The sequence below is a fragment of the Erithacus rubecula genome (assembly GCF_903797595.1).
Source record: "Erithacus rubecula genome assembly, chromosome: 19".
Lineage (NCBI taxonomy): Eukaryota > Metazoa > Chordata > Aves > Passeriformes > Muscicapidae > Erithacus > Erithacus rubecula.
Window position 1 is genome coordinate 9,553,459 of NC_136671.1, and position 27,584 is coordinate 9,581,042.

The 27,584-nt window shown below is 56.2% G+C and overlaps 3 protein-coding genes across 4 annotated transcripts in view; 1 reads left to right on the forward strand and 2 right to left on the reverse strand.

Annotated features, from left to right (window-relative positions):
* Positions 1-27,584, forward strand: part of SVOP (SV2 related protein) — a 72,469-nt gene that overhangs the window by 9,557 nt on the left and 35,328 nt on the right. The window lies entirely within an intron of this gene.
* Positions 171-21,488, reverse strand: ACACB (acetyl-CoA carboxylase beta). The gene is made up of 53 exons (XM_079322501.1): positions 21,454-21,488; positions 20,775-21,172; positions 19,985-20,111; positions 19,444-19,582; positions 19,100-19,209; positions 18,875-18,956; positions 18,349-18,447; positions 17,971-18,080; positions 17,613-17,723; positions 17,243-17,452; positions 16,754-16,924; positions 16,360-16,521; positions 16,021-16,184; positions 15,359-15,509; positions 15,179-15,282; positions 14,497-14,578; positions 13,790-13,935; positions 13,568-13,718; positions 13,346-13,480; positions 12,838-12,984; positions 12,573-12,761; positions 12,156-12,256; positions 11,990-12,078; positions 11,788-11,912; positions 11,394-11,507; positions 11,199-11,312; positions 10,749-10,838; positions 10,543-10,661; positions 10,179-10,316; positions 9,678-9,777; positions 9,479-9,586; positions 9,242-9,298; positions 8,637-8,678; positions 8,354-8,569; positions 8,115-8,270; positions 7,657-7,860; positions 7,097-7,252; positions 6,722-6,844; positions 6,131-6,400; positions 5,730-5,827; positions 5,477-5,597; positions 5,190-5,300; positions 4,826-4,969; positions 4,625-4,745; positions 4,383-4,479; positions 4,137-4,233; positions 3,790-3,925; positions 3,312-3,489; positions 3,006-3,118; positions 2,385-2,539; positions 2,092-2,262; positions 1,506-1,642; positions 171-1,390 (listed from the first exon to the last, which is right to left on the reverse strand). The coding sequence occupies exons 2-53, from the start codon at positions 21,161-21,163 to the stop codon at positions 1,264-1,266; spliced, it is 7,107 nt and encodes a 2,368-aa protein (XP_079178627.1). The 5' UTR covers positions 21,164-21,172; positions 21,454-21,488; the 3' UTR covers positions 171-1,263.
* On the reverse strand, positions 23,166-27,516 carry UNG (uracil DNA glycosylase). Of its 2 annotated transcripts, XM_079322585.1 has the most exons (8): positions 27,357-27,516; positions 26,655-26,849; positions 26,489-26,584; positions 25,705-25,802; positions 25,264-25,352; positions 24,786-24,964; positions 23,691-23,837; positions 23,166-23,660 (listed from the first exon to the last, which is right to left on the reverse strand). In XM_079322585.1, the coding sequence occupies exons 1-7, from the start codon at positions 27,444-27,446 to the stop codon at positions 23,697-23,699; spliced, it is 888 nt and encodes a 295-aa protein (XP_079178711.1). In that variant the 5' UTR covers positions 27,447-27,516; the 3' UTR covers positions 23,166-23,660; positions 23,691-23,696. The 2 variants fall into 2 exon arrangements, with proteins under 2 accessions (XP_079178711.1, XP_079178710.1); XM_079322584.1 differs by having other exon boundaries at positions 23,166-23,837.

Sequence of the window (27,584 nt, forward strand, 5' to 3'; positions counted from 1 at the left end):
CTGTCACCCTGTTCCTGAAACTCTCTGGAAAAGCTCTGGAGTGGGGACAAGGGCTGGCAGGAGGGATGCTCAGAGTTGCCCAACCCCAAACAAGTCCTGTGCCACAGGGAAGGGGCTGCCCAGTGCCAGAGACCAGGCCCTGCTCAGGACAATGACAGAAGACACAGAGGTCAGGGAGTTCCCTGGGAGCTGAGCTCACTTTATTGCCTGTCAGCTGTGACAACTTCCAGCCAGGAAGTGACTCACAGGACCCTTCCCATCCCACAGACCCTGTAGGATCCCCCAGCCCAGCCCCAGGAGGTGTCCAACACCTTCACCCCATGGCAATACCAGCACTGCACTCGAGCCAAGTGTCCCCCCTTCCATCACCATGCCAGCTCCTCCTTTTGAGCCCAAGGTAAATCTGTGCTTGGCAAGTTACACAGCCAGAGGCACTGGAAAACTCTGAATTTCCCCTCCATGACCAAGTTGATCAAAGGCTACCTGAGCAGTAGGGCACAGGTCCAAGCAGGTGACAGCTCCCCCTGGCTCTGCTGCTTCCAAGGAGGAACCAGGTCACTGGGGCAGGAGCACCTGGAGCCATCCTCCCTCCTCTCCATGCTCTGCAGGAGCCAGAGAGGACACAAGATGGGTGAGAGGAACACTCAGGTCAGCCAGACCCTGGTGGATCCTTGCACATTCCCACAGAGCAGCTCCCAGATTAGCTCATTGAGGTCTTTCCTTCAGCTACTTATAGCCACACCTACTCTTTACCCCCCCAGCAAGGGGAAGGATGACAGAAATTGCTCCTCACAGTTTGTAAAGCATCAGTTGGAAGCTGCTTCTCATTTTCTGGTCTTGGTCAGCTTGAACCCAGCCAGGCAGACACTGGCCCTGGCCAGGGGGTTTGTGCCTCCAGCTCTGTCCATGAGATGTGTCTGACCTGATGCTTGTTTGAAAGACCAAGGCCAGGGCTGGCAACTAAATCAGGAAAATATTTTGGATTCTCTTTAAAACCAAGTTCTGCACCAGCTCCAGATTCCAGGCTTGGCTCAGGACAAGTTCATCTTCTGCCAAGCTGCCCCTCTGGCAGCACCCCCAATGCCAGAGGGGACTCTGCATGGATGGCAAGACCATCTCCATGGCTTAAAATACTTAAAAGCACTGGTGTCCTTTATTTAGGCACATGAGCAAGAGTCCAAGGCTTCAGTTCAAGGGCTGAGGAGGCAGGTGAGGTCTGGTCATGTCCTTGGTGTTTCTCCTACCCTGTGGTGATTGCCCAGCTCAGGAAGGGTCATCAGTGTCCACCCTGGACAGGAGATGAGCAACCTGGGCCTTCTGTGGCCCAGTGATGTGCTGAGCCATCTGCACGATGCAGTCCATGGTCAGCTCGGGGTTGGCCTGGAGCAAGCTGCAAGGCACAGGGAAATTTCCTGAGAGGCCAAAGTGACAATTGCCTGGTCTCCACCACCTGCTGCTCCATCTCAGGGAACTCCCTTGTCATCCCAGCTCCCACAGGCACTCACCTCCTGATGTGTTTGAGGATATAGTCCCTTTTCAGGTACTTGATGTTCTCCCTGATGACTGACTGGGTGCTGTCCTCCTCCTGCATGTGCTTCTCCAGCCACTCCACCACCACCTGGTTGTTGTCCCAGAGGTAGCCCTGGAGAAAGCAGCACAGTGGGCAGGGGGTCCTGCTGCCTGCACAGCCCAAGCCCCCCTTCCTCCTGGAGCCTCAAATCCAGGCCATGGGATTTTTCTTCCTTATTTGTAAACTGTTTAAGAAGCAAAAAGGTAAAACATGGTTCCTTTGCATGTCCTGCTTCCTGAGGGAGGAACAGCAATGTGTGTGTCATTTGAGAGCAGTTCAAATTCTGAAAACTCCACTTTTTCCGTGGGAAGCCCTGTCATGGTAGAAAATGTTTATCTGGGGACCACTTTGCCATCACTGAACACCAGCACCCAACTGGGGTAACTGATTTGAAGGGCCAGCCCCAGCTCAGGGCTACTTCACCATCCATCCTTAAACATTGGAACCCTCAGGGAGGCAGCACTGAAACCTGTGAATGATGGGCGAGAGAGGTGAGATCCCTCGGGATGCCCTGGCTGTACCTTCTCAGCTCCCTCAGTCTCCATGAACCAGCGCCGCAGCATGGACTGGATGTGGATGTGGCTGAGCTCGCCGTTGGCCTTCAGCACCTTCCCCTTCACCATCTCCTCCAGCAGCAGCCGCCGCAGCCGCCAGTAGAGGAAGGAGCGAGCGCTTTTCCACTCCAGGATGTCCTGCGGGAAGCGGAGAGCACAGCCCGGCTTTGCCGGCTCGCTCCCAGCGGGGACAGCGCAGCGAAGGGATTTTCGCCGCTCCTTTCCCTGGCAGCTCGGAGCCCTCCCCGCGCCCGGCTCACCGCGATGACTCCTTTCTCCTGCATGCGGCCCGGGGTGTCGTGCAGGTCTGCGAAGCGCACGGCCACCTGGTGGTACACGGGCAGCAGCAGCTCCTCCCGCGCCTTCAGCTGCTTGTCCAGCTCCTTGCGCTGCGCCTCCGACAGCTCGGGGGTCCCTGTGTGACACCGCGGGCTGAGCTGGCCCCCCCGTGATGCCACCAGGGTGTTCCCACACGGGCCACCACCCTCAGTGCCACTTTTCTTGGCACGCTGACAGCAGAGCCACACAAGCCACGGCACAAAGAGGTCACAGCACACCCACATGAGAGGGGAGATGGCATTTGCAGGGGATCGTGTTGTAGCAGGCTGGAGGGACATGGGGGCAAGGAGCTTCCAATGCATCAGGGACCAATTCAATGTGGTCATGGTCATTCTTCATCTCAAAGACCCATTTAACCCACTGACAGAGCCCCCAGGAAGTACAGGTGTTCTGAAATGCCACCACATCCTCTCAGCTCCACCAACAGAAAAGACATCAAGAGTTTTCCCAGAAGGACTCTTGGTGGCTGCCACCAAAGTGCTTGAGTCTTGTGTTTAACTTACCACTACTGATGTCCACAACCCAAAACTCCCTTTCCTTACCCAGCTGCTCAACAAGTTTGGCATAAACTGTATCGATCCTTCTCATGGTCTTCACCAAATCCTTCTTTCTGAACTTGATCTCCACTGTTCCTCCAGGTTCCAAAATACCTGCCCTGGAAGGGAAGTTTGGTAAAGCAAAGACTGGTCTGCATGGGAGAATAAATCCTAGGGATGAGATGTCCAGGCAGCTGGCACACGCACAGGTGTTCTGGGTGACACACAGATGCTCTGGGTGGCACACACAGGTGCTCTGAGTGGCACACATGGGTGCTCTGGGTGGCACACACGGGTGCTCTGGATGCTGACCTGCTCTCCTTGTCAGCATAGAGCTCCACGTGCAGGGGGTTGATGGTGGAGTCGATGACCACCCAGGAGCCACCGCGCAGCTCGGCGTGAGGGGGGATGTACACCAGGACAGGCTGCTTGAAATCCCGCAGGCTGTCCACGATGAAAGCACCAAACTTCAGCATCTGGTCATACATATCTGAAAGCCAAAGGAACTCAGGGGCTGAGTATCCCAATTACCACTGCCCCAGCATCCTCCCAGTTGCCCAAAGCTACCTTCTCTACTGGAGAGACAAAGCACTCTGCAAAACCAGCCAGCAGGAAGCCACCAACCCCTGGCACCTCTGACCTGTGATGCCCCATGACATCCCCAAACCAATCCCACCTCCCAGAGTGGTGCATACCCTGGTAAACTGGGCCATCCCAGGGCCCTGTGGTGTGGCAGGGGTGACAGAGGTTTGTCCCATCATGGGCATCTGGGCATCCCAAGCACAGGTACCTTTCATGCCACTGGAGAAGCCTCTCCAGTTGGCAAAGATCATCAGCGGGAGGTGTTCCCGGTTGAAGTCCCGAATGGCCTGGGCTGTTTTAAAAGCAGAGTCTGGGAACCAGACCTGTCCAGCCTGTTGGATTATCTGGAAAAGACATTGAACAGCTGAGACTGTGCCAGTTCTTCCTGGCATGCTGCATGAACCAGCTGGAAGAAAACAAACTGCCCCAGCACCCTTGATTTCACCTGAATTAAGGAAAATCAAGACATGCCCAAGGATCACACTGAGCTATTCCTCCTCCCTTCCCTTCAGCCTCCTCTCAGATGCCACCTGGCCCCAGGTGTACCCCACTCACCTTTGCCTCTGAGTCCAGGTTGGCAGGGTCAGCAGGTATTGTCACCTCCACGGTGCGGGTCTCAACAGCAATGACACCCACAGGGAGACCTCCCAGCCTATGGCAGGGCAGGGTGGGCTCAGCAAGGCCAGTTCCTCTTCACCCAGCCCCACCAGAGAGCAGCTCCCTCTCCACCACCCCAAAAGCAGTGCCACAGGGCTTGAAGGTGAGGGGCCACACGGTGCAGGATGCCACCTCCTGCAGTACCTTGCTCTGCCAACCACAACGGTCTGAGCCCACGGCTTCATGATCTCCATGAAGCTGCCCTGGTCGAAGAAGCCGCTCTGCCAGGTCCCTTTGAGAGCTGCAGAGCACAGGAAAACATGGAATGGTGCAAGGGCAAGCACTGAAGGGCTTCTGAGCACCAACCCATGGCCAAGAGCATCTTCTGCACCCACAGGATGCATTTGGGAGCAGCGCTGCAGAGGTCTGGGGTTGTTCTCACTTACTTGGATGGGGTCTCCCTGCCAGCATCCACCTGGGGTCATAGGGGACTTTGGAAGGGACAAAATCAATTTCTCTTTCAACAGGGTCACTTATGGCAGTGACAGGCACTGGGCTCTGGTTATCCTGTAAGGGAGATCCTTAGGGCAGGTCACCAGCTAGGTGTGGGTGACATCCCCCAGCTCCACACTGCAGCACCCTCCTACCTTGGGTATGTATGAGAGCCACTGCAGGATGGTGTAGACCCCCTCAAAGTCATCTGGGACAGTGACATGGGAAACACCATTGTTGTGCATGATCTGCACTCCTCCCAGCTGGTTGTTGGATGTGTAAACCTCCCGTCCCAGCACCTGGACAGTTCCCAAAGGAAACACACAAAGCTTTGCTGACACAGGAGCTGCTCCCTTGCTCTGTTTGTCAGCCCAAACCGCTGCACAGGCAAATTTCCTCTGGGCTGAGGCTGAATTTCCACCCCTTCCAGGCTGATGTTCTGTGAGACAGGGAAGGAGCCCACACAGGTAGTGGTGGGAAGGACAGTGCCATGAAGCACATGCAGCCAGAGCTTGGTACCTTGTTGAGAGCTGTGACACCTGTGAGGATGATGTGGGAATTCTCCACCTGGATGACACGCTGGCCCAGCCTCACCAGGTAGGCACCGATCCCGATGGCACGACAGGTCACCTGGGCACACACAGGGACACGTGGGGTCATGGGGCTGCAGCACAGACACAGCACCTGGAGAAGGATGCTGTGAAGGGCTCAGCCTCCTTATTGCATCCTGTTACCCCTCCCATGGTGAGTTTAGGAGCCAGCAGGAGAGAGGGGAGGAGCAGAGAGGGGAAGGGCCCCAGCTGTACCATGCTGATGGTCACTATTTCGTCGTAGGCACGGGAGGACTCCCCAGCGATGGTACCAGCAGCTCTCAGGTTTTCCACCCCAAACCCATTGTCCTTCCCAATGATGTCCAGCAGGACATACCTGCAGGGAAAGTGGAGCTGTGGTGTGGGAAGCACTCACCTGCATGATGAGCTGAGGTGGGAGCTGCATCCTGGTGGGGCATAGGGCAGAGTTTGGGGTGGCTCTGTGTATCTCATGGCATATGGGACTCACCTGGACTCGCCACCTTCCTCCACGTGCTCACAGCGCACTGAGTTCATGGTGCTGATCCTTGTGTAGTCCTGGGGAGTCAGGTACAGGTACCTGAACCCCTGCAAGGAAAGAGGAGAAGGATGAGTTGTGGGGCCCCCCACACACATGTTCACGTGGGACACAGCCCTTTCCCAAACCCATCCCAAACCATGCTGTACAGCAGCTCAGGAATCAGAGCCGGACAGAGCAGCCACGCCAGCACTGGCACCTTCACCTCCACCACCTGGGAGAAGCCAAAGGAACCATCCCCACAGTGCTGGGTGCTGGCCACAATTTAACATCCCAATTTAGCTCTGGTCATTCCTTCTCCAGCTAAACCCTCTGTTGCTCCCTGTGCTGCAGGAGGGGAGGTGCCCACACACCTTGTAGGGCTCGGCTGGGTCCAGCCAGGCCACCTGGAACATGTGTTTGATCTCATCAGCGAAGCCGATGCGGGCGCCGCTGTTGGCAGCGATGTAGATGCGGGGGACGCCCTCGGCCCGCGCCAGCTCCGAGGCCCTCAGGAACACCAGGTCCTCCTCTGGCCCAAAGGAGCCGATCTTGTGCGTGATGTCGTTGCAGATGAGCACAATGTCCCGGCCTTTGGGGTACTCGGGGGTCTTCAGCTTCATTTTGAAAGCAACCATCCCCACCTGTCTCGAAACAGCACAAGGTTACAGGGAAGAATCCTTCAGAGAATCGCAGAGTCCCAGAATCATTTACAGAATCACAGGATTAACTGGGTTGGAAAACACCTCCAAGATCATTGAGTCCGATGCTTGACCGATCACCACCTTGTCAACTAGATCAGAGCAGTGAGTGCCACGTCCAAGAGACACAAGAGACTGAGCTGCAGGTGGCACTAACCAACAGACAAAATGATTGAGGAGCATCTCCCAAGCTCCTAACACAGACTAAGCCACCAGCCACTCCCCCCTGCTTACCCTGCCCAATTCCAAATCATTCCCTGCTACCTCATTCCCTCCAGGGACTCTGTTCATCTGCACGAGGTGCCCCTGTGAGTCCAGGACCAGCTCAGTGTAAGTCAAGATGTCCTTGGGATACAGGTCTGAGGAGCCCCACAGCTTGAGCAGAGCCTGTGGAGACACAGCACATGGCATGGAATGCTTTGGCTTGGAAGAGACCTTAAAGATTATCTAGTTTCAGGAATACCAAGAGCTAGGAATTGGTTTAGAAATGTTCCACACAACAAAAAATGTTGGGGCTTGGGCTCTTTTTGCTTTCTCATTCAACAGCATAAGGAGAGGGACCTTTTCCTCTCCTTGGGGAGGTGGGGATGAAGAGCAAACACAGTAATTTGGAGCCTCTTTGTGCTCAGCCAGACTCACCTGCCTGATCATCTCTGGGAAGTCGTACACATAGGTGGTGCCCAAGGACTGTGCCTGGAACCGCTTGGCCTGAAGCAGGTCCTTGGTGACATAGGGGGTGTTGATGAGCATCCCATGCTGTGGCCCCTGCTTATCCCCATAGGACTGGAACATGATCTGGAGAGGAGAGTAGAGTGTTGGTTGCTTTCCCTGGATGTCATGATGACTCTTCTTCTGGAGCACTGCTGAGCCCTGCTTGGTCGAGGTAATTTTTCACCCATTTTTTGCTATTGAGGGGACTGTCACATTGATGTACTGTCAGTACTAGTGAGACCCTGACACTGACCATCAGTGCTTAAAACTGCCCAGCTCCACACCAGCATGAACCCAAGGAGCCCAACTGGATGCAGGAAGGATGAAACCAACACAGCTGTGGGAATGCTGTTGGAAGTCTGGAGGCTCTGGGCAAACCAGCACTGCAGGTGCACAGAGTTCTGCAGAAGCTCCCCCAAAGCTTTGCCAGAGCCAGCAGCAGCACTCAGGCAGCCATGCATCCTGCAGTCACTGCTGGGGTTACTCACGCTGCCAGTGCCAGGGTCCCTCACTTCCTTGTAGAGGCTGATGTCCAGGTAGTAGCCAGACTCGTTGGTGAGGAAGAGGCGGATGGGGATGGCGGCAGCAGTGGGCGTCAGGCGGATGTTGATCTTCACCTCGGCCTGCAGCACCCGCAGCTTCCAGAGGCGGCTGCCGTAGCGCATCACCATGGAGCGCACCGACTCCTCGATCTGCACAGGGACAACACTCAGCACACAGTGACAAGGCTGCAGCAGCCCTGCTGCACGTCCTCCCCAAACAGCCGTTTAGGATTTGCTTTGGGTAAGCCCCTTCTGTCTCCATGCTTTCTGGTTGGACCTGTTGCTGATATCCACCCTCTCCACTGTGGACAGGGAGAGATGGTGGGGGGTGGTGCCCATCTGTGCAGTGGGTATGACAGAGCAACTTTTCCAGGACAGAGGAAGTTGCACCCCAAGAAACACACCTTGGACGGGTCCATGATGACGGTGGGCACGAAGTTGAGGAAGATATGGTTGCAGTCAGTGCGCACAATGGTGTTGTTGAAGGCCACCTCCAGCTCATCCATGGCCTCCAGCAGCATCCGCTCGCCCTCGTTCTGCAGGTACTCGAAGGAAGCCTCCTGTGATGGAGCAGGTGGCTCAGCAGGGGCCAGGCCACCCCTGCGCCCTCACTGCGCCCTGGGGCACCCGCGCGGCACCGTGCCTTGGTGATGAGGTCGGAGTGGCGCACGATGGCGCGGATGAAGAAGCGGTAGTCGGTGGCCTCGGTGCCCGCCCGCACCCTGGCAGCCCCCAGGTAGAGGTGCATCCTGTGGTTGGCACAGGGGATGGCGGTCAGGTCGAAGTTGCGCATGCGGCTCAGCTCCAGCTGGAAGGCGAGCGCCGGCTCCAGGTGCCGGTAGATGCGATCCTCTGCGAACTGCCACGCACAGCCGTGAGCCAGGGCCGGCCCGCGCCGCGCCCGCACCGCTCCCACCCCAGCTCACCTCGTCCCTGGCTCTGAACGTGAAAAACTTGGGGAATTCTCTCTGCAGCAGAAGGGAGAGAAGACAACGTGAATAGGGCTGGTCCACAAAGGATTGTTTTGATTCTCCGTTAAAAAGAAAAAAACCTTGCAGGCTTTGTTCTCCCCCAAAAGGAAAAGGGCTGGGAGGGATTGATTAGGCTAAATTTTAGAAAGAAATTGCTCTCTGTGAGGGTAGTGAGGCCCCTGCTACAAGGTGCCCAGAAAAGCTGTGTCTGCTCCATCCCTGGGAGTGCCCAAGGTCAGGTTGAATGGAGCTTAGTGCAACCAGAGATAGTGGAAAATTCCACACCATGGCAAGGAGTAGAACTGTAAGATCCCTTCCCACCCAACCCACTCTGGGCTTCTATTCTGATGGCTTCTAAAGGCAGCTTAAAGCTATGGAGTAGCTCTGCAGGAACCACATTACTGGAAACATGAGCAGGATAAATGATGATACAAGAGATGAATCACTCATTGAATTGCTCATTAATTAATTCCCAGCTCCTGAAGCACAGTGGGTCCATCCATCACTCAGTGCTGTGTCTATAAGGTATTTATAGATGTCAGAGGCTCAGTTGCACTCACCTGCTGGGCAATGAGGAATGTGATTCTCCGGAGACCACATTCAACGAGGATATTTTTCTATACAAAAACAGAAGATGCCACCAGTCATGAGAGCTTAAACATCTCCACCAAGGGAGCAAACAAAACCTAAACTGCAATATTTTTGGGGTGCACAGCATGGAGAGGAGGCAGTGCCTTGGGGTACAGTGTTCTGGCTTGCAGGCTTTACAAAAAAAGGGTCCATCCCCAGCAACAGACCTTAGACTGGGCAAAGGCTCTGAAGATGGGCACCAGCTTCTCGTCTTCCACACAGTCAGCCGAGCAGAGTGCAATATTGAGGATGTGGATTGGCTCCTCACGGATGTTCTGGAAACAAAATCCCACAGTCAAGCCTGGCCAGCAGCATCAGTGCTGTCCCAGCACCACCTGGGGGTATCAGCAGCAGCTTCATGCCCACCTTGGTGTCCTCCTCATCATAGGTGGTGGCCCGTGCCTCGCTGAGGAGCCCATTGTCTGATGGGGAGTTGGCAAAGCATGAGATCACTTCATCAAAGTTCCTGCCCAAAGAACAGGGATGGGTCACAAGCCAGCCCTTGCCTGAAGGGACCCACTGTGACAGTGTGACAAGGACACAGGTACCAGCACAATGGCCCCAGCATTCTAGAGCAAACCCACAGCTCATGAAATGCAGCTCTGAGCTGTGCTGTGTTAATGTGCAGAGGGATTTAACCTGTGCTATGTAAGCACATTCCACATGTCCCCAAAAGCCACCTCATGTCCCCAAAGGCAAGTGCTGTACTGAGAATACCCAGTCTGCAGCTATGGTGGAAACTGGAGCTGCCTCTAGCACTGCCCAGCTGTCCCCAGCTATGGCCCTTCCATCCCATTGTGCTCTCCAATGACTGCAGTGGCACCCAAAAAGCACAAACACTGGCCAGGTGTGTCCCTGCACCCCCACCTTGTGAAGTCCTCAAATCTGCGGAAGGCCACCATGACTCCCATCCTCTGGCTCGTGGGGCAAAAGCCACTGTCCATGAAGAGCTCAGTGCTGTGCCTGGCCAGGTCAGGGTTGGAGATGCTGATAGGGACAGATATTCTGCCATGGGAAGCAAGTGTCAGCTCTGAGGGAAACACTGTGTGGCACCACACAGCTCCCACAGGGAACCCTGGCCCAGAGAGGGCTCATCCTGCTCCCCTGGCAATGGGACAGTGTGGTGGCAGCTCCCAATTTGCACAGAGGGGATGATACAAACCCCAGAGCTTTGTGAAAACAACCACGTCCAGGGGAGCAGGACAGGTGTGTGGGAGGGATCCCCCTGTACCTGTTAGGGTGGGATGAGGGCAGCATGAACTGGAACTCCACAAGGCAGGTGCCATCTGAGAGCTGCTGGTGCTGCAGGCTGTGCAGCTCATAGGCAATGTACCCTCGCCGCACGTACACCTGTGAGGGGACACAGGAGAGGACATCACTGTGCCCCTGCCACCCCCATGCCACCCTCAGGCCCCCTCTGTGCCACCCAGGCCTCACCTCCAGCGCTGCCATGCGCACCACCTCGTTGGTGTGGTAGAAGAACACGGGAAGCACATCAAAGATGGAGGTTTCTGACAGGATCAGTTTCTGCAGGAAGAAAGCAAAATTTAGGGCAAGGATGAAGTGAGACCTCCCTGCTCTATTTAGGGGGTCCCTCAATGTGGAGTTGTGCAGGATTGGTCACTGGGGTGCCATGGCACACCCAGCCCAGCATGGGGAAACCACTAGAGCCAGACATGGATCCACACATCTGTTCCCTGCCAAATGGAGCATGGAGCAATGGATAGAGACTGGCAGCACTGGGGTGCACCCCCTCCTCTCCTCCACACAACCACCACAGGAAGGCTTTGAGTGATTTTTAGCTGTTTTTAAGACTGAAGCACTTGCAACCAAACCCCCTCCCCAAAGTCACCCAAATTCCCTCTGGAAAAACACACAATTCCCAACCTTCAGGTTCTCAGGGCAGTACTCGTGTCCGTACATGTCGATAGCAGAGATGAAGATGGACTCAACCTGGTTGTGCCGCAGCTCGTAGGAGGGCATGTGAGAGGCAATGAGCACCTGCCAGGGGAGAGAGGAGCTGGGAACTGGGGGACAGGGATGGGGACAGGAATGGGATGGCACTGCATGGTGCTGGCTGACCTGCCGGGCTCTCAGTGCCACTTTGGAGTGCTCGGTCTTGCTGAGCTGTGTCAGCTCATGGAGGATGGTTGTCAGCTCATCTGTCAGCGTGGGGTCACGGCCACACAGCTGGTCCTGCAATGTCACACCACCATGGCTCAGCTCAAGGCTCCTTGCTGTGCAGGATGGCTTCATCCTGCAACCCCAGCCCCATACAGCCAAAGGGGACAAGACCCAAGACACTAAAATCAGCTCTCTTTGACCCAAGCATAGTCACACAATACGATACAGGGGAGGTAATTAAAATAAAGCAATAATGAGGCAGGAATGGACACTTCAAATAATGCAGAGCTGCCTTGGCTCTTCCCTGCCACCAGCCTTTGCTCCTGGAGTCTCGGGCATGGGCTGTACTCACAATTAACATGATCACCAGCTGGTTCTTCTTGGCCACCTGGGCATGGGAGAAGATGCTCTCCAGCACGGGGGTCATGTTGGGTTTGCATTGCTCCCGCAGGCTGATGACACACTTGTCGTAGTGAGCTGTGGGGCAGGGTCTGGTGAGCCCTGCAGCTCCCCCAGAGAGCCCTGCAGCTCCCCCAGAGAGCCCCAAGCCTCACCATGCTGGAACTGTGTCTCCACTTGCAGGTAGCGCCTGAGCAGGTCCAGCACCACTGCCTTCATGTAGCCCCGGATGCCGCTGCGGTACCTGGGGAGCAAAGAGCCCATCTTGCTGTGAAGAGGTGGCTGTGGGGGGACAGGGGGTCCAGACAGCACCAGGCTCACCTCTGCACCAGCTGCACCAGGCTCTGTGTGTTCATGAAGAAAACCTCTCGTTCAGCCTTCCTCTGCAGCGTGGCTGCGTGGGTGTCCAGCACATTGGCTATCTATGGGGAGAAGAGACAGGGTCTGGGATAGCTCAGGAGCACAAATCTGCCAGTTCTCCCTTTGCTCACTCCACCCAGAGCCTTCCCCTTGAGGTTTTTTTCCCCCCCAAAGTGAAAAATGCAAAGTGACAAATATAAGAAGAAAAGCACACACAGAAGGAAATGCACATACAAAACCAAACACGCATAGAAAATATAAACCTGCATGTATTTCCCTCGCTCATTTCATTTGTTATAAAATCTTGGCAGCACAAATTCAGGCAGGAGCTCCCACCTGGCTGCAGGTAAGAGGATGTGAGCCCCCTCTGGCACTCACCTGCTGGCTGGGGAAGCGGCAGAGCACGGAGGTGATGTTGCTGGCATACTGGGCCATCACCTTCCGGATGGATTTCTCCACAGCCAATGGGATTCTTCCCGAAATGCTGGTCATGATCTCCTGCAACTCCAGCAGGGGCAGGGCAGGGTCCCGCAGGGTCTTCATCAGCTGTGCCACCCACTCCTCCACCTGCAGGAGCAGAAGCTGGTGCTGCTGGACTTGCCCTTATGGCAACTGGGTGAAACACCTGGTGCCTGGCCCCCACCTTGGTCTTGAAGTAGGGCTCAGGGAGGCAGTAGCCGTTCATGACGTTGGTCAGGTTGTCCAGCACATTGCGGAGAACCTGGTGCTGCTTCTCACCAGTGATGGGGAGGGTCTGCTGGGCTGGGAGCCCCCCTGTGAATGGCTGTGCCTGGAGAGGGCAGAGGGAGGTGGGCTGAACTGTCCTTGTTGATAAGGGAGAGAGGCCTGGAAAGCTGCAGCTGCCTCAGAGGAACCAGCACAATCTCTGCTTTGGGTCAGATATGGAGGAAGCACCTGACATTTGGCATAGTGGATCTGCCAGTGCCTCATCATGAAAATAACATGGAAAAACTGGAGATTTTAGTGCTATAAATGCATGTTTTTAGTGCATGTGAGCCTCTGCTCACTGCAGAAGCAGAGCAGCCCAAAGACATGGCATGACCATCACTGTGATGCCCCATCAGGTCAGCTCCTCCATTCTGTCCCCTAGGGAACATTCCCGCGATGCCAGCTGCCCCGAGCCGACTCACAGGCTTCACTTTGGAGGGATCATCGAGCTGGAGGCGGGCGATAACACAGCCTGCCTCCAGCAGCGCTCCCGGCCGCTTGATGTAGCGCAGCCGCCCCGCCTCCTCCACCGCCAGCGTCATGATGATCTTCATCACCTGGGGAAGAGGGGACGCCGTCACCGAGCCAGCAGCACATCCCACAGCAATGCTGCTCCTCCGGCTATTCAGCCATGCAAAGCTCACCTCGATCTCCGCATAAACCTTCCCCTCATCCACGTGGCCGCCGTCCTCCACCATGTACTGCAGCAGCTTCCCCGCGCAGGGCGAGCGCAGCACCGTCGGGTCCTTCTCCTTCTCGAAGGTGCAGGTTTTGTTGCCGATGGTGATGCGGTACCTACGGGAGAGGTGTCACCAGCCGGCTGCTGGCCATCGGGGAGGCGGGGTGGGGGTCCTGGCAGGGGGTACCTGTCGATCTCCTCTTTCATGTAGGTGGTGTAGCTGCAGCCGTCGTAGGAGAGCAGCAGCCCCCCGTCGTTGAGGCGGTGCACGTCGATCTCGATGTGAGTGCGGTTCATGATGACCACGTAGGTGGTCAGCGACTGGCGGGCGACCTGCGGGCAGGGGACAGCCTCAGTGCAACCCAAAAACACTCTGAGCAGCGAGGCTGGGCGGGCACCTCGCCGTGCTCAGTGCCACGGCTGCTGCCACACGATGGGGCTGTGCTGGGAAGGCTGGAGGCACAACCTCAGGCTGCACCGAGGAGCTGCTCAACTCTGCCCAGAGCTGGTTTAACACACAACTCACAGCTGGTTTAACTCAACTCACAGCCCAGAGCTGGTTAAACTCACAGCCCAGAGCTGGTGCAATACATGGCTCACCTGCCACTTTCATCATGAGTAAAGAGATTTGCATGAAGTCCAACTAATTTTGTTTAAAAGCAAGAAAATTAAGTCCCTTAATAAATTCAGGGCAACAGGGTGTATGAAAATGTCTGTCAGGTTAAAACGAGGTTATTAAGGTTATGTATGAGGTTATTAACCTCATTTTTTATGTTGCCCATTTTTAAAGGACAAGCTTGTATTTATTTCACTTTTCTCCCTTGGGACAGGAGCATGTCCCTGACCCCTTGAGAAGCTGTGGCTGGTTTGAGAGGAGCACAGCCCTGCCCTCACCTGCAGAATGTACTTCACACCCTCACAGATGAGCTCCACATCGACGATGTTCAGCAGGGATGCTGCTGGCAGCACCTGGCCCCTGAAACACAATGCAGGGATCAGGCCCCAGGGCATTCCCAGCCTCACCAGGAGTGTGGGATGTCAGCAGTGCTCCCACTCCTGGTGGGAGGGCACGATGGTGATCAGAGGGGACAAGTGTCAGCTTTAAGTGGCCCACATGAGCACCATGCACAGCCAGATCTGGAGGGAGGCCAGGCTCTGGGAAAACACTCAGATAAGGGACATGGGAGAGCCCCAGGAGTCCTCCAAGGCTGGAGGAATAACCTTGATATTCAACAACAAAAGCAAGCTGCACAGCCAAGCCACTTCCTTTTGAAAGCTGTTTTCACAGTCATGGGAAGCCTTTCCTAGTGTCCAGACAAAGTGATAGCTGAGGAGCCAGAGCTGTGAGCCACAGCAGATACCCCTGTCCCTGCCTGTCACCGTGCTACTGTCACTAAATTTGCAAAGCAAAAATGGAAGGAAGATGTCCCAGAAGAACAACACACAGGTCTCCACTGTGGCTGCCCCAAACCTGGAATTGCTCAAGGCCAGGTTGGATGGGGCTTGGAGCAACCTGGTAGGGTGGAAGATGCCCCCCACATGACTGAGCCCCCCCTGGGCTGCCCCCACTCCACACCTCTCCAGAGTGTGCAGAAAGTCAGTCATGCACGTTCTGAAAGCAGCATCTGCCACGTTCAGGGCACCACAGACAAGCCCCAGCATCGTGTCTGGCTTCTCTGCCTGTGGGGGCAAAAATAACAGGGTTTGGGTCTTACCCCAAGGAAGGGCAGTGGTGACCTCAGGGTGTCATCCCCACCTGCACTTTCTCAGCAATCAGGTGGTCCAGCCAGCCTGTGTGTGTCTCATTGTTCTGGAAGCTCTCTGTCTCCAGCAGCTTGATCAGGTACTCCACTGTGGTCCTGAAATCCCCACGGATAGACAGCTCCTTCAGGGCCACCACCATGTTCCTTTTAGGGAGAAAAGCCCTTCATTAATGACTGGGAAGGTGGCACTTGGCTCTCAGCTTGGGGAGCTTCAGAGCCTGGGGCAATGAGCTCTTGAGGTGAGTTCCTGAGCCCCCAGCACCTTTAGAGAGTGGAATCACTGCAAGGTTTGGGTTGGAAGGAACCTTAAAAATTCTCTTGTTTCCCCCCCGCCATGGGCAGAGACACTTTCCACTAGACCAGGTTATTCCAAGCCCTATCCAACCTGGCCATGAAACAGCCCTGGATGAAACTGCTGAAAGGACACTGCTGCTCATGGGCACTAAGCAATGTTCAGCAGATGACTTCAACGTGTACTTGAGCATCAGGTGATGAACTGGGGCCACAGCACCACCACAGTCCAAAAAACTTTGGCTTTGGCCAGACGGCAGCACCGTTCTGGTCCTGTCAGATAAAAACCACTTTTCCCAGCTCACACACCAATCGTGGCTCTTCCCAGGGACACATGCCCTCCAGCTCATCCCACCACACTCACGAGATGGCCTCTTCCCGGTTCTCTCCCCATGAGAAGCAGTGTCCAAACTGGGAATCAGCAAATTCGTGCAGCCCCCCGGCTGCTGCCACGCTGAAGTACCCCCAGACATTCTTGCTGCTGCGGAAATTCAGCTCCTGCACCGTCCCCGAGCTGGGCTTGAAACCCTGAGCCAAAACAGAGCAGGGATGGAGGAACCAGGATTGAGACTCACGCAGCAAGACAGGGGAGGGGAACGCCCATGGATTGCACTGATCCCATGAATATCGGCTGGGGAGGACCACGCCCAGTTCAACCCACAGGTGGCAGGGTCCCCTTGTCCCCTCCCAACCCCCAGCTCACCTCCTCGGGGTTCTCGCTGGTGATCCGGGCAGCAATGACGTGGCCCCTGGGCATGGGGGGTTTGGAGGGGCTGTGGAAGCAGATGGGGGAGTCCCCCCAGGGGCTCTCCCCATACAGCACCCGGATGTCTTTTATCCTGTGCAAGGGGATGCCCATTGCAATCTGCAGGAGAGACAAAGGCCTGAGCTGCCAGGGAGACACCAACAGAGAGCCTGAATGGAGAGTTCCCAGTGGGAAGCCAGAGTAGAAGGAAAGCTGCTGCACTGTTTTCACCTGCGCTCTCCAAACTGGGATAGGAGGCAGCTTCCCTCTGCCAGGCTCCAGCACAGTGCTACTCCCCTAAATGCCCAGAGTGCCTCCTCCAACACCTCTGGAGTAATGTGTGTGCAGGTACCTGCAGCTGGGCAGCCGGCAGGTTGACATCTGCCACCATCTCCGTGCACGGGTGCTCCACCTGCAGCCGCGGGTTCAGCTCCAGGAAATGGAAGCTCCCGTCCTCCCCGTACAGATACTCCACGGTGCCTGCACTGACGTACCCAACCATCTGGGCCAGGCGGACAGCGCACTGCGGGAGAGGGAAACCCCCGGGTCATGGAATCATCGGCTATCCTGGCTTGGAAGGGACCTGCAGGATCAGCATCCAACTCCTGCTTGTGCGGAGGACACCCCCAAAACCCCACCACGTGCCTGAAAGTCCAAACTCTCCCTGAACTCTGGCAGGCTTAGGGCTGTCATTGCTTCCCTGGGGAAGCTGCTCCTGTGCCCAGCCACCCTGGAAAGGGACTCATCCTCAACTCAGGGGTCTCTCCCTTCCTTAAAACCCAATAAACCCAGCGCAGTTTTCCACTAAAACCTCGTGCTGCCCCTAGATCAGGACACTCACCTTCTCCATCACCTCGGTGACAGAGGGGGCAGCGATGGTGGCCGGCGCCTCCTCGATGATCTTCTGGTGGCGGCGCTGGATGGAGCAGTCGCGGCTGAAGAGGGAGATGGCGTTGCCGTACTCATCTGCCAGGACCTGCACCTCCAGGTGCCGCGCGTGCTGCGCCAGCTGCATCAGGAAAACGGGGGATCCCGGCGCCTCCGCCTGCACCTGCGGCGGGGGGAGGATCGTGCATCACCTCCAAATTCAGCCCAGATGGAGGCAGAGCTGCGGCAGGAAGTGGGAGGTGCCCCGGGTGGGAGCAGGACCCTGCTGGGATGGGACAGGGACAGGAACAGCGACAGGGACGGGGGTTCCAGGCTCCTCTCACCTGCCGGAAGCAGCCACTAAACTCCTCTGCTGCCTCCACTTTTCGGATGCCTTTGCCCCCGCCACCTTCTGCTGCCTTGATCATCAGGGGGTAGCCGATCCTCATGGCCACCTGAGAGGGCCAAGGGATGAGGTGACTGGAGTGTTTTGGACCCCAGCCCACCACCCTGACAGGCCACACAACTCCAGGCACCCCTGAGCAGGATTGTCCCAAGTGACATTCATGGGACAAACTGCTGCTGGCACAGCCTTGTGTCACTGTGGTGTGTGATGGGAGGCCAGAAGGGCCAGGGCAGGGAGGCTCTGAGGAGGAATCAGAGTGATAAGAGATAAGTAGCTGCCTAGAGGCTCAGCTTTACCTCCAGGCCTTCCTCCACGTCCCTCACACAGCCCTGTGCATACGTCTCCAGGGGGATGCTGATGGTCTGCTGATCCTTCTGGTCCTCCTCAGACCACTGGGCCACCAGACCTGCAGGTATGGCAGGGGTATGGTCACCACCAGGATGGCATGACTGGGGTGGCACAGTGAGCTGAGGATTCCATTATTTCCCATGTTTCCATGCACTCCATCTCCAAAATCCCCCTGCCCAAATCAGCTGCTGCAGATGGGGTACCCAATTTGTGTGGCCAGCTGGGCCAAGGACCCCAATCCTGGTGCTTGTTTTGGGGGGAAGGAGAGGCAGGGAGGAGGGAAAGGGGGAGCAGGGAGGGAGTGGGGGCTGTGAGGAGGCACTCACCACTCCCACTCCATGGCAGCGTGGGGATCTCCAGGGTCTGAGCCACGATGGTGGAGGCAACTTTGTCCCCCAGCGCCCACATGGCATCACTGGGGGGACCTTCAGAGAGGGACAGAAGGGCTGAGGGGGTGCCCAACCTACCAGGACATCCCCCCATCACTGAGTCTCTGTCTCCCAATCCTTTTGCAAGGACTGGGGATGCAGGAACCCCCCCACCACCACCACCACCCAAATCCACTGCTCAGCTCAGGACAAAGTTCAACCCTTCTCCAAAGGGAGCTCAGGCTGGGAATCCCACCAGGTCTGCTCCCACCTAATGTTCCTTTGTGAATACTGCATCAGCCTGAATACTACAGGGAAAACCCAGAAAATAGCAGGATTCCTGGAAATGCCCTGAGGACTGCCCCTCCATGGGTTGGGCATGCCAGAGGCACCAAAGGGGCACTCCCAGTGCAATGTCCCTGGCAGTGACTGTGAGTGCACACACCAGCCCAACACCCAGCACAGAGAAGCAGTGAGACCTTACCTAGGAAAGCTATCCCATTTTTCTGCAGCAGCTCTGGCAGCTTGTGGTTCTCTGAGGCGTGTCCCCAGCCAGCCCACACCGCCTGGCACAAGGAGAAGCAGCAGTGGGAGCATTACCCCTGTGCTGGCATCCCCCACCATGCCCAGCTCCTCACAGGGACATCACCCCCTTTTGGAGTGCCCAGCAGGAGGGGCAAGGAAGTGGGAGACACACAAATGGCACTACCTGGACTGGGATCCGTTTGGAAATGTCCACAATCAGCTCCACGTTGGCATAGTTGTTGTTGTTTGTCCCTCCAGGGACAGGCACGTAGTGATCTGCCATCTTGATATACTCTGCAAGACAGCACAGGGAGTGGTGAGAGCCAGATCCTTGAGTGCTTCCCTTCCCAAATCCTCCAACCCAGGGAGGCTGGAGCAGGGAAAAATTTACTCCTGGATTTGGCTGTGCAGGAGGAAAGTGCGTGACTCCAGGTTGGGCAGAGCCCTCACATTCCAGGCAGGAAAGGCTGCCCCAGCTCCCCCCCCTCAGGCAGGGAACTCCCTTTCTGGGATATTTTCAGGAATTACCTGCATTAGCCTTGAGGTCCTCGGGGGTGACCATGACCACGAAGCGAATGGCGCGCTCGTTGCGGAACATCTCGTAGGCCCAGCGGCGGATGGAGCGCATGCACTTCACAGCAGCAATGCCATTGTTGGCAATGAGGACCTGGGGGACAGGGACAGGGACAGGGGTGGCAGGGTGAGCCCTGTCCTTGCTCCCCCAAGGGATGGCAGTGCAGGGGAAAGCAATGGGTGTGGAGCAAAGCAGGGGGGATGTGTTAATCAGGAGCTTTCTGACAGCTGGTTGTACATCCCAACAGAGCATGACACTCTTCAACAACATTCTGATGTCTGGCACTGGGGATAACCAGGGATTTTGGCCATCGTTGGTGCAAAGCTGCTGCATGGGGTTCCCTCTCCCAGCCCACGAGAGTGAGTGCAGCCATGGAATGAACAGCTCTGAGTGCCATTGCTCCAAGCCTGGCAGACACAGGCAGTGCTCAAAGATGTCCTTGTGAAAAGCAGTGACCCCCTACCCAGGCACAAGCAGGGACATGTGGGGACAAACCTTCTCAATGACACGGTTGCCCCCAAAGCGAGTGACAAACTCAGCTGGGGAGGCAACGGAAAAATCCCGCTGCAGGTCCATCTTCCTGTGGCTCTTCTTCGACAGGTTCAGCCCTGACATGCTGGGCCTGTGGTGGGATTGGTGGCTGTCACTGAGCCCAGGGCCACCCCAGAGAGCCCAGTGCCACTCCAGTGAGCCCTCCCCCAGCCCCAAACCCACTGCAAAGCCTGTCCTGCAAAGGCCACCAACCACATCTACAATGTACTCAGGCAGAACGTAAGGAAATTCCTTATTTGTGGAAGGACAGAAGAGCAGCAGGGATACTGCTGGCAGCACCACCTCAAACCCAGCGTGTTAAGAGCCACCATCGGGCTCCGGAGTGTCACAACACGTCCCTGCAGCCAAAGGTTTGTTATTTTTAGCCAGAGCGGAGCAGCCGGAGGAGGCAGGCAGCAGCATTTAGCTTCCAGTTGTTTCTTCTGGATGTCAGCTGCACTCCCATGGGAGCTGCCCAGTGCAGCCAGCACGGAGTGAGCTACCCCACATCCAGATTTTGAAGGGCACCCCCTGCCCTGGTCCTTGCCACACTCATGCAGGTGGCACTGCTGTCACACAGCCAAGGACATTGTCTCTCTCCCCTCAAAGGCAGCAGGATTAGGGCATCACCTTGGGGTTCTGAGGAGCACCCCAATTTCACCAACAGCAACGCACCCACCACAAGCACCCTCCCTCCCTAACCGCGACATCCCTGCCCCGCCGCGCTCCATCCATCGGGGCTTGCCATCCGCACCTGATGCCGGCGCTGGGCTCCAGAAGGGCGCTCACCGTGGGGGGCTCGGGGACGGTACCCCCCACCCCGGCCAGGCTGCTGCGCCGCCGGCCCACCCTGAAGGCGGTGGCCATCAGCTCATCATCGGAGGAGTTGTCGTCGAAGGAGCCCAGCACGAACTTGGCGAGGGCCGGGCGGCGCAGCGCCGCGGGGTTGTACACGGCCAGCTGCTCCTGCTCCGCGCCCGCCCGCCCGGCCCGCGGCGCCTGCGGCTGCCGGCCCGGGGCGCCCGGCCGAGCCGCGGGCCCGGCTGAGGGGGGCGGCTCCTTCTCCTGCTCGCACCCAGAGTTGGACATTTTGGCCCAAACGAGCAGCAGCACAGCGAGAAGGAGCAGCGCAGCCGGCAGCATTCACGGGCCCTGGGGGTAGGGAGAACGCCGGTCACAGCCGAAATCACGGGCCCGTCCCCAGAGCGGCCGCGCTCAGGCGGAGCTGCTGTGTCTGCCCGGAGCTGGAGCTCCGTGAGGAGCCGGGGGGGTGACAAGGCCCTCACAGCGGGGCACACCGAACGGGACCGCCGCTCAAAACTGGGCATGGGGGTGAGGGAAAAAGCGACACAGCCTCCTCATACCCTCGCCCTCCCCTCAGCCTTCCACGTCCCCTCAACCCCTCGCCATTCCCTCAGCCCGAGCCCCCTCACCATGGCCGCCAGCCCCGAGCCCCCTCACGGCAGAGCCCGCCGGTCACTCGGGGCTCCGCGGTCACTCCGGTCTCCCGGTCACTCCGGGCTCCGCGGTCACTCCGGTCTCCGCGGTCACTCCTGGCTCCGCGGTCACTCCTGGCTCCGCGGTCACTCCGGTCTCCGCGGTCACTCCGGGCTCCCGGTCACTCCGGGCTCCGCGGTCACTCCGGGCTCCGCGTTCACTCCGGTCTCCCCGGTCACTCCGGGCTCCCGGTCACTCCGGGCTCCGCGGTCACTCCGGTCTCCGCGGTCACTCCGGGCTCCCGGTCACTCCGGGCTCCGCGGTCACTCCGGGCTCCGCGGTCACTCCGGGCTCCCGGTCACTCCGGGCTCCGCGGTCACTCCGGGCTCCGCGGTCACTCCGGGCTCCGCGTTCACTCCGGTCTCCCCGGTCACTCCGGGCTCCCCGGTCACTCCGGGCTCCCGGTCACTCCGGGCTCCGCGGTCACTCCGGTCTCCGCGGTCACTCCTGGCTCCGCGGTCACTCCGGGCTCCGCGGTCACTCCGGTCTCCGCGGTCACTCCGGGCTCGCAGTCACTCGGGGCTCCGCGGTCACTCCGGGCTCCCCGGTCACTCGGAGCTCCGCGGTCACTCCAGGCTCCCGGTCACTCCGGTCTCCGCGGTCACTCCGGGCTCCCGGTCACTCCGGTCTCCGCGGTCACTCCGGGCTCCCCGGTCGCTCCGGTCTCCCCGGTCACTCGGAGCTCCGCGGTCACTCCGCTGTCAGCTCCGCTCCGTGTGTCCATCCGTCCCCCGCTGCTCCCCGGCCCGGTGCCCCCAAGGGAAGCACGGGCTCCCCCCGGGCTGTTCCAGTTGTGTCCCGCACGTGATGGTCACGTCAAGCACAAATATTTCCCTGCTAACGCGTCTGGAAAAGTTGTGCTGGAGATGAGGGTGGGGAGAGGGAGGGGGACACCCGATCCTTGGGGGACAAAGGTGGCCTGGCCCTGTGCCTGGTCACGGGGATGGGGACAAGGACATGCTCCAGGGGGGAACAGGGACTCCCCATTCCACCCCTCCCTCCCTGTGTTAAAGTACCAAGGCAAGATCATGTAAACAATGTAATTTTTATTAAAAAAAAAAAACAAACACTCTGGGGAAAAAAAATAACAAGCAAACAGCATATACAGCATGGCACAGACAGTGTAAACCACTGGTGATAGTGTTACCTCAGAGAGAACACCAGAAGAAGGGTTACAAGGATATTCTATAAAAACTGTTGTCATTAAAAAAAAAAAAAAAAAAAAAAAAAAAAAAAGCTCTTCACTTCCATTAAAGGAATTACAAAGTTGGGCTGGAAATCCAGGAGTATGAAGTCAACACCTCTTCCTCCTGGAAGTCCTAACAGTTATTGCCAACAGGAGGTAGAAACTTTAATTTGCTCCTATGGTGGCAAAGCAAAATGTTGCCTCTTTTAAGATCTTAAAAAGATTAGAAGTAATTTGCAACTATCAGTCCGTTAATTGGAAGATGGCAATTAACAAATGTTCACTGCTGCTATCAGCAAATACCCCCAGGTCCTTGGTCAGCACAGCTCACCTGTCATCCAGGTGATTACACACCTAGGAAGAACCTAAAACCTTTTGATTTTCCTGTCTAAATGCCAACAAAACATTCAAAGAATCTTGGTCATAGCCTCCCTGTGGCTGCTGGGAGGATTTATCCCAAAATCTTGAGATCATGGATGCATCAAGCAATACTCCTGACCGTGTATTTTCTTTACAGCCTCGAGATTTTTGTAATAAATCTGTAGCAAAAAGCTAAAACCAAAAGCCTTTTCCTCCCATGGAGTCAGCTCTCCATCCCCCCTAAATAGGAAAACTAGATTTGTGTGGGAAGGAGGCAGCAGGGCATGTAAAAAAGCTGAGCAGCTCAGTAAGAATAAACATCCCTTCACCAGAATCTGAAAAGAAATTCCCATTGCCACAGTGAACACAACTTAATACAGAACTCTGGTGTTTGGGGTCTTTTTTTTTTTGCTTCAAACCAGGCTAGGATCTGTTCCAGCAGCAGAGCTGTCCATCAAACACTCCAACATGCTCTTGAAAAATAAACATTTAAAACAAAAATATAACCATCTCTGAAAGTTTGGTCATTTGCTCACTGATCAACACCCAAAGAACAATTCTCAGGCCAGCAGGAGTTTCTCAGAAATGCCCCAACCCCTGATCCAGGAGCTGCTCCCAAGCCTCAACCCCTGCTCAGAGAGCTTTCCAGTCAATGGGCTTCTTCCCAGATTTCTTGAGGAATTCATTTGTCTTGGAGAAATGCCTGCAGCCAAAAAACCCTCTGTTGGCAGAGAGGGGCGAGGGATGAACCGTCTGCAGGACGTGGTGGCGCTTCTGGGAACGGCAGAGGAAAACACTTGTTAGATCTGCAGGGTTTTGTTCCTGCTCCAGGACAGGTGTGATTTACCCCCATTCCTTCTCCTCCTCCTGCTGCAGGACAGGTGTGATTTACCCCCATTTCTCCTCCTCCTGTTCCAGGACAGGTGTGATTTACCCCCATTTCTCCTCCTCCTGTTCCAGGACAGGTGTGATTTACCCCCATTTCTCCTCCTCCTGTTCCAGGACAAGTATAATTTTCCCCTATTCCTTCTCCTCCTCCAGGGCAGGTGATTTACCCCCATTTCTCCTACTCCTGTTCCAGGACAAGTATAATTTTCCCCTATTCCTTCTCCTCCTCCAGGGCAGGTGATTTACCCCCATTTCTCCTCCTCCTGCTCCAGGACAAGTATAATTTTCCCCTATTCCTTTTCCTCCTCCAGGGCAGGTGATTTACCCCCATTTCTCCTACTCCTGCTCCAGGACAAGTATAATTTACCCCCATTTTTCCCCCTCCTGCTCCAGGACAGGTGTGATTTACCCTCATTTCTCCCCCTCCTGCTCCAGGACAGGTGTGATCTCCCCTTACACCCCCTCCTGCAGCAGCCTGAGACCCAAAGAACCAGCCACAAGGACCAAGACTTCTGTCCCACTAAGCAAAGACATAAATACCCTGGCATTTCCCAATTGCTGTCATCCCACCAGCAGATTTCATATTGATTCATGAGCCCTTAACTAGGAAAAACAGCTCTGTCCTTGTGAGACACTGCTGACAACAAGAGCTTACACTTGCTCCACTTTCCTTGCTTAATTCTGGCAAAGGCTAAGCTGGAGCAGAAGCAGAACTCGATTTGACAGAGACCAGGCAGGCAAAATTCCCAATTCTGTAAGGGAAGTGCCCTCTAGTGTCCACCAAACTGAAGGAAAAAACCACAGGGAGAGGGAAGAGCTGATGAAAAGCTGTACCCTGTCAATGGAGCTGCCTTTCCTCTGGGCATAGGCTCCCCAGAGCATGAAGACAAGGCCCTGCAGGTTCTTGTTGAGCCAGGACACCACAGCATCTGTGAACTGCTCCCAGCCCTTCTCCTTGTGGGACGTGGCCTGGTGAGCCCGAACCGTGAGCACGGCGTTGAGCAGGAGCACTCCTGGCAAACAAAGCACATCCAAGGGGTGAAACAAAGGGTTAATCCATCCCTGGATGCAGCTCTGAGCAACCTGGGATAGTGGAAGGTGTCCCTTGGATGAGCTTTGAGCTCTTTTCCAAGCCAAAGCATTCTGGGATTCAAACTGGTTTTTTTTCCTGTTGAAGGAAATTTTCATTTTAAGGCACTCAGAAGTGACTTTCTGCCCTACAGGTGGATTATTTCCAGCCCCAGGGCTGTTTTTGACATCAGATTCTTTTCTGCTCCACAGGAGGGACATCACTGAGTGTTTCTAAGCTCACCTTGCTTGGCCCAGCCTGTCAGGTCCCCATGGCTAGGGTGGGTGAAACCCTCAATGTCCTCAGACAGCTCCTTGTAAATATTTTCCAAGCTGCAAACCAAACCAGCAGAAGATTTTTAATACAAGAGCAAGCAGCACCACTGATTGCTCTAAGCAAGCAAGAAGAAACATTGATTATAATCTTATTATTTAAGATAAAGCCATTTGAGAGGCAGGGCAATAGGGACTCTGTGTGCCTGCCTGGAAGTTTTAATGAGACTGGAAATGAAAATTTAGATCCAGAATATCAGCAAAACTACACAGAATTATCCTTCCAGGTGATGCACAACTCAAATTTAAGTAGCTGCAAGCCACTTCACATCAATTTTCTGTCTTCCAGCCCCTGACCACCACAGAACTGCAAATAATTAAGGAACAAATGGGATTTTGGAAATTTTCTTACCTGGGGGGAGGTGGAACAGGCTTCTGGACACTGAAACAGAGCCCATGAGCTTGCTTAGGTCCATGGTATGGATCTTGTCCCAAAATGACAACCTTTACCTGAAAGCAGACCTTGGTTAACACTGAATTGTAATCAGTATTATTCCTGAGAGTGGGGAAAAAGGCTTTTAAATGATCTTTACACTAAAATAGAGATAAAAAAAGTTCCACAAACCAAACCCTCTAAGAAACTGAAGTTAAATCCCAGATATCTCATTGCTAAAGAGCACATAGCCCACCTAACACTAAAGATTAACATCCCTACAGCCTTGCTGCCAAAATAATCAATATAACTAAGATAATTTCAAAAAAAACACCTTGTAATTTTCCAAGTAGGTTTCATTCCATTTCAGCTTTACGCCACACTTGCTGTGATATTTTTGACAGGCTTTGTTAAAAATGACATTACCTTGTGCTGTAATTTTTTTTCCCTTTCATTGTAGTGCTTTACTGATCAATTAAAAGAAAAAGAGACGTTCAAGATCAAAAACTCTGCGCTAGGTTAAGCTGATAACACCAGAAAAAAAAGATCAAAAGGACCAGAGGAAGTTTTGTGGCTTGTGAGGGTAATAGAACAATAAAACCACGGTTTGGTATCAGCCATGGATTTACGAGTCAGGCGAGCCAAACAACAACAACATCCACATCCCATGGGATCCAAGTTTAAGGGACCAAATAAAGGAACGTGTCTGTGCACCCACCCTGCACTTTCAGGGTTTTAAACTCCGCGGGGCGGCTCTACTCACATCCCAGATGTCGCACATCTGTGTCCAGGTGAAGACCTGCTCGGGGGGCGGATACACCGTGTGCCGCTTCCTCTCCTCGGCCACGAACGCCATCAGCTGCGGGGGCACGGGGGGCTCAGCGGGGGCTCAGCGGAGCGGGACGGGGGGATCGGGGAACGCTGCTCACCTCCACGAAGTAGGGCTTGGAGAACTCCCCGGCCAGCTGCCGCCGCCAGCTGTCGCCGAAGCCCGGGGGCACGTTCCGCTGCGCCAGCAGCTGCCGCGCCGCCTCCTTGTTCTTGCGGATGCGCTCCTGCTGCTCCGCGCTCAGCGCCTGGCTCGCCTCATCGCCGCCTTCCTTCGCCTTCTTGGCTGCGCTCACCTGGAAGGAGCGGGCGAAGGGATGGCTGCGGAGGATGCGGGAGCGCAGCGGGAGCAGCGCGGCCATGGCGGCTCAGGCCCCGCCCCAGGGCCGGCCCCGCCGCACGCGGCCGTTCCGCGGCAAAACACAACGCGCGCCCCCATTGGCCGCCCCGCCCCGCACAAACACCCGCTCGCTATTGGCCAGCGGGAAAGCGCTCGCTTCTCCCCATTGGCTCGCAGTGGTTGGAGGGGGAGGTTTCTACCTAGCAACAGAGACGTCAGTAAGGGTGTCAGCGCTCATTGGGAGGCAGCGGAGCGTGGCGGCTTGATTGACAGTTCAGCCAGGCGTGGAGCCGCGCGGGAGTTTGGATATTGTGGCGCCCCCCCCAACTCCCTCGGGAAAGGCCGCCAGTGCCCCCAGGCCCCCTCCCACACACACAGAGCCACACGCTCGGGCGGCCACCAGAACCCTCTCCTCCCTCCCCTCCTGCAGAGCCGCGGGCTGCCTCAGCCCCCCAATCCCTACCTCAGAATCGCCGCCCGGCTCCGGGGAGCGGCCGCGCTTCTTGGGCGGCGCGGGGCCGAAGAAGGAGTGCAGCGTCCTCTGCCCGATCATGGCTGCGGCAGAGCGGGGCAGGCAGCGAGGGCGGCCGGCGGGGAGTGAGGGGCGGCAGCGGCGCGGGACCGGCGGGGAATGAGGGGCGGGACTCGGATTTGGCGCCAAAACCGCGCGCGTGCGCTGGGGGCGGAGCCA